Source organism: Hemiscyllium ocellatum, chromosome 12, assembly GCF_020745735.1.
Source record: "Hemiscyllium ocellatum isolate sHemOce1 chromosome 12, sHemOce1.pat.X.cur, whole genome shotgun sequence".
NCBI lineage: Eukaryota > Metazoa > Chordata > Chondrichthyes > Orectolobiformes > Hemiscylliidae > Hemiscyllium > Hemiscyllium ocellatum.
Genome location: NC_083412.1, coordinates 38,043,312 through 38,055,692, shown reverse-complemented (window position 1 = coordinate 38,055,692; position 12,381 = coordinate 38,043,312). Strand labels below are relative to the sequence as shown.

General features: G+C 38.7%; 1 protein-coding gene across 7 annotated transcripts in view; it reads right to left on the bottom strand.

The window, feature by feature from the left end:
* dmd (dystrophin) overlaps positions 1–12,381 on the bottom strand; it is a 1,983,095-nt gene that overhangs the window by 1,158,714 nt on the left and 812,000 nt on the right. For all 7 annotated transcript variants that reach the window (XM_060833515.1, XM_060833512.1, XM_060833514.1 and 4 more), the window contains one exon: positions 10,102–10,281. In XM_060833515.1, the coding sequence (XP_060689498.1) occupies positions 10,102–10,281 (180 nt within the window). The remainder of the gene's footprint in view (positions 1–10,101; positions 10,282–12,381) is intronic.

Below are 12,381 nucleotides of genomic sequence, written 5' to 3'. Positions count from 1 at the left end.
TCGCTCCATGCTATCATTACCTCAGATTGATTTCTAACATGACAGAATAGGTTAGGGAAATGATCAAAGGGTGTTAACAGGTACTTTAATACACGGTTGGTTTAATGTTGCTAATTAAAACCTAACTACCTCAGGCTTCATTCACCTAAATCAGACAGTAGCCTAAACTGAAGTCAACTTGGTGGTGTTCCAGTCTTCTTCACTCAAAACTAATGACATCCAGGTGAGTAAGAACCTGCAAAGTATGATAATTCAAACTAATTTTATTCTCCTGCATAGTCATTTCATGGCTTAGAGCATTGATTCTTTTTACATCTGAAAAATCAAAATATGGATTTTTTAAAACATGAGATATGATTTAACAGATTGCCCTGATAAAGTATTCATATTGTTCTATGCTTTCGGTCCCTTGAGTCAGTGTAGACTGTCCTGTCAAACTGACAAGAGCAATGACAAGAGCAAAGCTGCCCCTCTGTTGTGTCCGACACAGAGAACCTCAGTGTTGACACAGGAACTGCACTTCACCCCCCTCCCCAGCACAGGCACAAAATTATCAGACAATGTTATACACCACGGCTCGGTGGCAGTGGGCAGCACAGTGGCTCAGTGGTTAGCACTGCTGCCTCACAGCACCAGAGACCCGGGTTCAATTCCTGACTCAGGTGACTCTCTGTGTGGAGTTTGCACATTCTCCCCTTGTCTGCGTGGGTTTTCTCCGGGTACTCCAGTTTCCTCCCACAATCACAAGAATGTGCAGGTTAGGTGAATTGGCCAAGCTAAATTGCCCGTAGCGTTAGGTGAAGGGGCAAATGTAGGAGAATGGGTCTGGGTGGGTTGCGCTTCGGCGGGTCAGTGTGGACTTGTTGGGCCGAAGGACCTGTTTCCACACTGTCAGTAATCTAAACCACTCAACCATATGTATTTTGAACTTCAACTTCGAAGGAACAAGCGGAACATAATGAAATAAATCTAAATTACTCAATGCTGCTGAGTTTAAAAAGTTTGGAGAATAGAAAAAGAAAATAAAGACCTCATGACCACTCAAAACGCTTTACACCCAGCTAAGCACGTTTGAAGGGTATTCACATTTTGAATGTAGAAAAACACAATGGACATAATTCACACAGCAATCTCTCACAATTGGAAAGGGTCACAAAATCCATTTTATAATGATGTTTCAGGGATAAACACTGGCCAGAACAATGGGAGAGGGTGTAATTTCTGTATGCTTCATCAGATAATGCCACGAGATCTATTAGGGCAACCAACAAAAGCAGTCAATTCTCTGTTTCACAATCCAAGAGAAAGATGGCAGCTCTGATGGTGCAGTATTCCCTCAGTATTGCATGGATGTGCAAGTCTTGATAATGGGCTAAGGTTTCTTTCTTAAATGGGACTTGAACCTAGGACTTTTTACAAAGTCAACTTGGTGTTCCAATCTCCTTCACACAAAACTAATGTCATCCTGCTGACTAAGAATCTGCAAAGTATGATAATTCAAACTAATTTTATTCTTCTTCATAGTCATTTCATGGCTTACAGCATTGATTCATGAGGCCTTGATTTACTTTTTATATTCTCCAAAAATTCAGCAACATTAAGTTAACGTATGAAAGAGAAATTTAGAAATTTATCAAAATTTTAACACACTGTGACAAAGCTGGATAATTATCTACGTTAATATCATTTTTTATATTTGGATTTCAAAACAGACCCACATAATCGACCCACCTTTTTTACCAAAGAGCAAGGGCAGAGAATCCTACTAAAAATTCATTTTAACCACTAACTGTCAGAGAGCAGGTGACTGCAAGCTCGTGCAGTGTTAATAAAAAGATGTTCATACAGTTAAGTTTACAACAGGTACAGAAAACACAAAGGCTTTGTATTCAGTTTGGAAGAATCTACGATTTACAGCTTTCTTTTGATTCAGTACAGAAGATGTTTTTCTTGCAGTTCAGTTCAGAATGTATCAATGTAGAATTTAGGAGCAAGCTTAATTTCTCTCTGTGGTGGTGGTTTTAGGGCAAATCATACATCAATTCACCTGAGCAGATGGGTTTGGTTTGTGAAATTTCCAAACCAAGGGAGCTTGGTTAGAAATCTGCAGGGTAATGGAACAGAGAAATGTTAGGCTCTCAGATTTTTTGAAACTTTGTGTCATTAGTAGATTTGGAAAGGACTCATCAAATTACCTCTACACTCCACAGGGAAAAACAAACTGGAGGAAGTCAGTGAAGCAGAGCCCTGAACAGTTGAGGTATGGAGTGTAAATATCATTCGACCTGATCCTCTGTAATGGATAATGTTGATAAATGTGTTGACACGTAGCTTTGCTGCCTGATTTAGGTCTTGCTTAGTGTCATTTATATTTCAATAGATTAGTTTGCTTTTAATTTTTCTGTATAATTAACTTCAGTTTTATTGTTAAAGAAAATCTGCAGCTTTGGGTAAATATATCTCAGTGACTAACCATTATGTTAACAAACTAAAGGAAAAGTAAATGTATAACTAAACTTTATTCTACAATTTGACTGAAGGAGGGCAGAGGTCAAAGTTCTACACGTGAAATAATCAAGACATGGAATGGATTTTAGGTGGTGCACCAGAGGCAAAAAGCGATTCTCAGCAATGAATAACTGAAAGTTACAATGTGGAGGGAAGATGATTTAGTGTACTTCTGCATAGATGAATGAGGTAGGCCACTAAGCCTCTGACATTCCTGGAAATTGACATTCAACACTCATGTTGAAAAAAATACTTTTATTTGCTTTGCTTATTGTTTTTGTTTTTGGACAATCTCAAAATAATTACAGATCAGGAAGAACATTCAACCTTGAAATGGTGCAAAACAGAGCTATATAATAAACGAAGCAAATAAAAACAAGTTTTCAATATTAGTGTTTTAATTTCAACTTCCAAATTAATATTAATAAAATGGATCAAAATCTGCAGTCAGCAGCGATGCTATTGCGCTTTCTGCTGTCATCAAAGAAATGACCAAAATCTAGATATCTCTGTGATGGAGTTCTCCCTTTTCTTGATGACAATTTAAATCTAATATCAAATTACGGGTTGTCTTGGCAAGTAGCAGCAGCAGAGTTATTAAACAAATAGGTCGGCAAGCAATCACTTTGAAGTATTCACACACATCAAACAGGAAAAACACTTAAAATCCCTATCCATGAAATTACATTTTCAGACAGTGAAGAAAACATGTCTGAAATGTAATAAAAGCTAAAACAGAGATAAACAAATTAAAAAGAATGAACAAGTTATATTTCTATGAAATGAATGTGCATTTTCTTTTCACCACTCTGGAAAATATTGATACATCGCAATTATAAAGAGACCTTCCCTGAGCCAGAATGGATGTTTTGTTGTAATTAAAATACTTGTAGCTCATTAAAAATCCAAGTCAACCTCATATAATAACATGCAACTTTAAGGGTCTTTTGTATCGTTCGACTAACAGCATAAAAGTTGAAACTCTCCCATTCAATTGATTTCCATTGATGCAGTCTGAAGGTTGTCTCAATAACACAACTTCACGAGAAGTGTAGAATCAGTCACAGAAATTTTTGGATTTCTGAATTATTCTGTACATGTGCACACTCTCGAAATTGCTGTCAAAACGTAACCATTGCTGCCACATTATGACATGAACCAATTCTAACTTTTTGGGGGGAGAAAGTCCAGTCAGATGATAGTCCAATAGTGATATTTGTGGCAAGAAGTCAAATGTTCAAGAGGAAAGTGACCATCCTGATCGTCAAAGAGAGATAACTTTAGGATTATGCAACAGTCGGCAAACTAGAGTGGGAACACTAAAAATCTTCAATGATGAGTTTCAACTTCTGTGGTGTCATTAAGGTAACAAAAATGGTCATTCTCCACGAGAGATAGAGGTCATGGTAAGGGCAAGGGTAACAGTCAGTTAATCAATGGGTCACTCTGGGCTTCAACAACCACTTTTAAAGACTGACAAAGATGTGAAGATTTGCAGGAAGAGATGAAACATGGAGATTCAAAAAAATGCCACTAGTAAAATTACATTTAATTCTAAAATAAATTGTGACATTTTCACATTTGCAGTTAAGCTATTTTTCAAGATAAACAATTATTTGAGGTTATTTGATCAACATATAAGAGAATAAGCAGCAAGCAGCAACAAAAACTCCAGGCTTCAAATAGTTCCCATTTTGTACAATAAACACTCCAACCATATGTAGTTCCCAGCAGCAATTAATTGTGAATAATTTAACCTACACAACAGCTCCAGTTATAAAGCACATTGTGCTTATCTAACCATTGGTTCAGATCACAGCCTCTGGAGCGAGCCATTTTTTAATTTGACAAAATGTTTAATATATAATTTATGAGTACCCTTACTGCCACTAAAGAATCCCTAAGGAAGACAGTGCAACGTTGGCAATAGAATTCTGGTCAATGTGTCGTTTCTACCATTAATAAGAACTTTATCCTGAAATAACAAGTTGTGATTGTTTTACTTGCTGCAAATGTATCTGAGGCTTTAAAATCCTGTCAGGTGACTGCCTCAAATCTCAAGTGCAGATTTTTATGATGGTATTTGTGCTTTTTGTGCCATTCCACTCTCACGTAAGCAATTCCATTTTCTGCTGTTTGACAACTGACAACTTTGAAAAGAATTAAGTCATACATCATTGGTACTGTAAATTACCCAGGTATGTCTTTAGCTTGTGGGATAGGTGTTGTTTTGGGGAGGTAGTGGTGAGTCAGGGTCAGTTTGATGGTTATGTGGGAGTTTGTGCAGGTTTTAAACACTCTGACTTGTCCTAGCTAATTATTAAGCCTAAATGAGTCAGAATTATCCAAAGTTTCTGACTTTAAAGGGCTTTTCAGGACAGTTAGGAACACAATGGAATTTCTCATTGGAAGTTTAAGCCTCTGGGCAGTTGCTACAGAAGGTATTGCATTGGGGATTCTGAAAGGTACTGACATGCAATTGCAATCTGCACTGCTCCAGAATGAACCTAATCTGGAAATCAGAATATCTGGGCCATAGAAATAATGTAAGACATCAGCCAGCAAAGGTGGCTTAGATTCCAAATAAGAAACTTAGAAGAAGTGAGACAGATCTTCTCAAATTGAGTCATAAGAGATGTATAGCACAGACACAGACCCTTCAGTCCAACTTGTCCATGCCAACCAGATATCCTAAATTAACCTACTCCCATTTGCTGGCATTTGGCGCATAGCTCTCTAAACCCTTCATAGTCATATACTCATCCAGAGGCCATTTAAATGTTGTAGTTGTACCAGCCTCCACCACTTCCTTTGGCAGCTCATTCCATACACACACCACCTTCTGCATGAAAAAGTTGCCCCTTTAACGTCATTCTCCTCTCACCAATGCCCTCTAGCTCTGGACTCTCCCACCCTGGGAAAGAGACCTTGACTATTCACCCTATCTGTGCCCCTCATTATCTTAAAAAAATCTATAAGGTCACCCCTCAGCTTCTGATGCTCCAGGGAAAACAGCTCCAGCCTCTCCTTATAGCTTAAACCTTCCACCCTGCCAACATCCTAATAAATCTTTCCTGAATCCTTTCAAGTTTCACAGCATCCTTCCTATAGCAGGAAGACCAGAACTGAACACAAAATTCCAAAAGTGGCCTAACCAACATCTTGTACAGCTGTAACATGGCCTCCCAACTCCAATACAATGCACTGACCAATAAACGTGTGTACCAAATGCCTTCTTCCCTGTGACTCTACTTTCAGGGAACTATGAACCTACACGCTAAGATCTTTGTTCAGCAGCACTTCTCAGGACATTAGCAATAAGTGTACAAATCTTGCCCTGATTTGCCTTTCCAAAATGCAGCACCTCACATCTATCTAAATTAAATGTTATCTGCCACTCCTGAGCCCAATAGCCCATCTGATCAAGGTTCAGTTGGACTGGAAGTTTACTTCTTTGCTGCCCACTAAACCACTAATTTTAGTATCATTTGCAAACTTACTAACAAACTTGCTAGATTTGCATCCAATCATTGATATAAATGACAAACCTAGTGGATTCAGCATCAATCCTTGTGGCACATGACTGATCACAGGCCTCAAGTGTGAAGAGCAACCCTCCACCCCATCTTCTACCTTTCAGCCAGTTTTATATCCAAATGGCTAGTTTTCCCTGTATTCCATGAGATCTAACCTTGCTAACCAGACTACTATGAGGAACCTTGTCGAAAGCCTTACTGAAGTCCATATAGATCACATCTACCGCTCTGCCCTCATCAATCCTTTTTGTAACTTCTTCAAAAAAGTCAATCAAGTTAGTGAGACACAATTTCCCATGCACAAAGCCTCACAATGGATATTTTCACTGTCAGCTCCAACAAAGACCAATTAATGTGACAATGCCCTGAAGTGACTCTTTGATTTAATGTTGACTATATTCTTCATTCTCCCCAACCACTATCTTCTCCAACTTTGCCTAACTTCACTACATCCTCCACACCCCTTTTTCAATGGGGCTCATTGTTTTTTTTCTTCAGTATTATAACATAATTTTGTTTTCTTAGGTCTGGGAGTACAGTTTCCTCTCTGCACTTGCTTCCCTTCTTTTCCATAGTTACTAATGGCACTACGAAAGCTACTCCAATTTGGAAGCTAATCAAATGCTGTCCAGAAATTAACCAGCTAATTATTATGAAGAATCCAAACCTACTGTGAGCATTTTAAGAAGCTTTTCCACCTATTGCTAACGACAGTTAGATCACATGGCAGAAGTCTGAAATGTTACTCGCAGAGTGACAAATTACCGGTGTGATTCTACAGACAAATCCTTTGGTTCCAAATGTTAACTCTTGTCTCTTTCTCCAAAGATGCTGCCAGATAAGATGGGTTTCTCCAGTTCGTTCTGTTTTTATTTTACAATCTAACTTTACAGAACTATCTTCAAGGTAACAATCTACAATAGCATTCAGTATGAATACAGACAAAGGGAAAATGTTGGAGAAACTGGTAGTATCTGTAGAGAGAGAAATGGAGTCAATATCTCAAGTCTTGTTTGACTCTTCCTCAGAACTGGATATTGGAAACTGGAAGGTTCTTCACAAATGAAATCTAATAAATGCTTCCCATGCCACAACAGTGGCCTACATTTATTACTTCCTGTTTCTCCCCAACAGATGATGCTAGGCCTAATGCTTCGCCAGCAATTGGTTTTTATTTCAGAATTCCAGTATCTGCAGTATTTTAGTTTTATTTACTCTTTCTTCCTACCACTAAAATAAATAATGTGAAGATAGGTTCTGAAGATACATAAATTACAATGATTTCTAAGGCACTCAAAATTGGAACAGCCAAATTCTGTGTACCCTCTTCCTGGCTTGACCTGCATTTTGCAACAAATATCTAAATCTTGGTATAGATCTCCCAAATCTTGATTTTTATCTCAAGAGTGTGGTGCTGGAAAAGCATAGCAGGTCAGGCACCATCCTAGAGTAGGAAAATCGATGTTTCAGGCAAAAGCTGAAATGTCGATTTTCCTGCTCCTTGGATGCTGCCTGACCTGCTGTGCTTTTCCAGCACCACACTCTCAGCTCTAATCCCCAGAATCTGCAGTACTCACTTTCGCCTAGTTGACTTTTATCTACTTCAATAACTGGCATGCCTTCTCTCATATTTTCATTTTCACAATGCCAAGTTTCAGCCTTTTCTGACTTCTTGCATTTCCAACTTGCTACTCATAGTTACTGCTCCAAATTCTCATTGAAATTAATATATTAATTCCAGTGTCCATTGCTGCTTGCATCAGCTCTTTTCAGTCATCTGACTTTGATCCCTTGTGGCTATAAAAGCTCTATCACATTTGCCTAAATTTATCAACTGCTTAAATTGAACTCCTAATCTAAGTAACGCTTGTCAAGGTTCCATACCTTTACCAAGCATGTTAAATTGTCGTTCTCCACGTTCCTCTTGACAACGTATTAGTTCGTAACAAGTGATGGCCCATGTATTTTTTTTAGATTAGATTCCCTACAGTGTGGAAACAGGCCCTTCGGCCCAACCAGTCCACACCGACCCTCCAAAGAGTAACCCACCCAGACCCAGTTCCCTCTGACTAATGCATCTAACACTACGGGCAATTTAGCATGGCCGATTTATGAGCAAGTCCACACTCATATGAAGTTGTTTGCTGTTGCAAATAAAGGTAACTGTTTAATGAGCCTATCCATAATCCTAAATTTGATGAGAATTCAGTTACACTCCTTTAGTACTCCAATCATCTCGGTTAACAACTGGGTCTACTGATGACTTTTTTCATTTTGCACTACAATGGATGGCACACGATACATCATGAATTATTCAGCCTTATTAGCAATATCAGTCAGCCAATAGCTGTTTTGCTACTTTCACCTGCTGTAATCGCTACCTTCAGTCTTTTGGCCCTATCTCTAACAATTAAGTAAATGAAGGTTTTACCCCTCATTCTACAAAATGTGGGCAGTATTTTGCTCACATGATGTCTGCTATCATAGGAAAAAATGTGGTCTTTTTAACTTCGAGGATCAATCAGACAGAAAATTATCAAGACAAGTAATTTTCTGTGTGCATCCTCTGTAAATCTGCTATAGAATCCATGAATAAGATTATGTGCAGGTGTACGCCACTTGGTCCTTTCAGCCTGTTCTTTCACTCAATAAGATTCTGAGTAACGTGATTGTAACCTTAACTCCAATTTCTTCTCTTAAAATTCCCATAACCTTTGATGCCATTATTAATTGAAAACCCAAAAAACAGCCTTGAACATACCTTATTTGTGCTTGTAATCAACCAAACAGTGGGCGGCACAGTGGCACAATGGTTAGCACTGCTGTCTCACAGCGCCTGAAACCCGGGTTCAATTCCCGACTCAGGCGACTGACTGTGTGGAGTTTGCACGTTCTCCCTGTGTCTGCGTGGGTTTCCTCCGGGTGCTCCGGTTTCCTCCCACAGTCCAAAGATGTGCAGGTCAGGTGAATTGGCCATGCTAAATTGCCCGTAGTGTTAGGTAAGGGGTAAATGTAGGGTATGGGTGGGTTGCGCTTCGGCGGGTCGGTGTGGACTTGTTGGGCCGAGCGGCCTGTTTCCACACTGTAGGTAATCTAATCTAATCAAACTTTTGATGTTCTGTCCACTCCCAGCATTTTCCTTCTTCTGTCTACTTGAAACTTCTGTGAATCTCTCTTTTTCCCATCTCCTATTTTGAAGGTGCAGTGGTAGTTCTGCTAAGCACAGAGAAAAGTCCTGCAAATAATTATCTGCAATTGATCTCGAATAGGGAATTGCAATCACTTGTGCTCACAAAGAGGATTCAGCTGAGAGTTAACAACTTCATTTCAGCTTATTCAGGAATGACACTTGGTTCCAGCACTTTGCTGAAGCACCACAAAATTCACTTAACTCATAACCAATCCACATACAGTAGATCTGGAGTGCTTTAACTAACAGCGTGAATAAAGTGTTTCTCACAGTAACAAAATTGGTCAACATATATCGTTGTTATTCATGAAACTAAAAGATCTAAAGTCAGATCTAAAGTTAAGAAGAATTAAGGATTAATTAAGAATTAGCCTTTATTGTCATATGTACGTGATAAATACATGTGCAACGTTTATTCACTGCCACTTACAGCGCCATCTTAGGTACAATGGTACCTAAGCACAACTTTTTTAGTTACAAGATCTTAGACATTAGAGAAACAAAATGTCCAGCATTACAGAAATATAAGTTCAGAACAAGAGATCACATTGGCACCTAGCTTCCAGTCCACACCGAATCCTGGCTTCAGGCCTCACTGAATCATGAGATTGGGAGATCGCTTTAGACCGCCAAGACCTTTATGAAGCATTAACATCCACTGGCAAGCTTAATTAGCAAAGTAGAAATAACCTAACTACCTAAACCCTTAATTAGGATGGATAAGCCTCCCATTAGTTATTGATCCAAGTTGACTAAATGACAATAAAAGATGCATGTATTGAGTTGATTAACAGAACTCACCAACTAAGCTGACAAAGGACTGAATACCATTGGCTTAGTATTTACCTTGAGCAGACAGTCACATACCTGTTTGGAGTTGTTCTCCAGTTTTTGGACAAGATCATCCCAACGTTGAGCAAATTCCTCAAGCCGTGCCTGTAACTTCTGAGCTACAACCTTATTTTTCAATGTCGCAAGGAGATCCTGACTGAGGGCACAAAGTTTATCCATGATCTGTCGTTTCAACTCCAGCTCTCCTTTCAGAATCTGTTCATTAGGAAGATGAGAACAAAAAGGGCAGTCAACAAAAGTATGCATCATCGTACACATAATATCCGATGTATAACGGAACACAGTTCATTTCTTTAATGAAAACCAAAAGAACTTACAGTGGATGCTGTAAATCAGAAACAAAACATGGTAATTGCTGGAACTCCTGAGGGAGTCCAGAGTCTGAGGAAGCGTCACTGGACCTGAAGTATGAACTCTGATTTCTCTCCACAGATGCTGCCAGACCCCCTGAATTTTTCCAGCAATTTCTGTTTTTGGTTCCATTTCTTTAATTCTGCTGTGAATCTTAATGTCTCACAAGACATAAAAGGTTTTATAAATGTTAATTTCCAATTAAGTTATTCAGCCAAATCTGGATTTACTTTAACTGATAGCCTGTGTAAACTATTAATGCTTATTTGGACATACAAATGACACAAATTTCAGATTAATTCTATGATCTTCTAGGTGTCTTATTTTGCAGGCTCAAGGCTGTTATTGCATTGTTCAGAACACTGACAGTAACCAACATATTCCCATGCAAAGCAGAAAAATATCATCCACACTAATCTGGTGGCTGACTGAAGGAAACTGTGAAAACTGGGTGTTAAAGTAAAAGTTGTCAAATTAATCCTAATTTTCTGCCACTCTCCCAAAGCTTGGGCTTTTCATAATTGCAGGCTCCAGAGGTCTATTGTGTTCTACACAAGTGTTTTTTTTCTCAAATGGATACTAACGAGTTACGATTCCCATAAATTAGATATTCCGGGGCTAATGTTAGCCAGATTATACCTCCAATTGGAATAACTCTCTCAGCAATGTTCGTAGTGATGAAAAAGATAGAAAAGAGGAGAAGTCTCAAAATTCGACTGGACTGTATTTTCTCAATAAATGCTATTGGTGTTGCTTTGACTTCATTGTACCTTTACTAGGCAGGTAAAAACATGATCGGGTCACTTTACAGTACTGAAGAGATTTCAACATGTCAACCCTCTTTTCAAAAGTGTCAAGTCGTAAATAATGGGAACAGAATAACACATCTGAGGGAAAAATAAATTCTCGTACTGAAATCCAAGGTAGGCAGAAGGATTAAATGCCAATAGGCAAAAATGGTTAAATGGTAAGAGGTGCTGTAAATATAGAATTGACAGAAATTTCACACGGGTCTTGTAAGGAGAGGTTGTAGTTTAGAAGGTTTAGAAGTGATATGATTGAAATGTTTATGATTCTCAGGGGGTTTCAGAAGGTTGATACTCGAGGAAGCTTCCTCGCATGGGAGAATTTGGGGCACTGTTTAAAAATAAGGCGTCTCCCTTTAAAGATGGAGATGAGGTAGAATTCCTTCTCTCAAAAGTTTGTTAGGTTTTGGCATTGGTCAGGCCACTAAATGCATTCAAGATTGAATCAGACAAATTTTTGATTCATCAAGAGTCAAGTGGGTAGCAGGTAGCCAAGGAGAGTTACGATCAACCCTAATTCTGTTGAATGGCAGAATAGGCTTCCGGGATCTAATGGACTACACCAGTTCCTATTTCTGAGGTTGTGATCTTAAATGGCAGTATCAGACTGGCTGTCAGGCGTAAATGGAAATTGAGATCAGTATCTGAAATTTTGAACTCAATGTCGAGTTTGACAGCTGCAAATAACTTATTGGAAAGATGAGCCCCTCTTCTTTGCTCTTCAGTCCAGGGCAGAGAGTGATTTATTTGTATTTCTTCAAGCTTAATATCATGTATTTACTGTCACAACACAGTCTCATCCATATCAGGAAAACTACATACACACTGGATTCTGATTTTGATAAACACCTCTATTTAAGACACCAAACACTTTTCACTCCTGTTTTTTAAGCAATCATTGATCCTGTGATCTTTCCATTTTATCTCCTCGACGTGCTTAAAGCCTATTGCATCTTTATCATTTTACAGATCTGATGAAAGGCCACCGACTTGGAGTGTTAACTCTAGCTGGTTTTTTTTCCAAAACTTCTGTCTGATCTGCTGAGCATTTCCAGCAGTTTTTGTTTTGTTCTTCATGCAGGATGTCAGTGATGTATTCAACCATGGAAAACCATCACAGACAAATCTCTTCATCGGA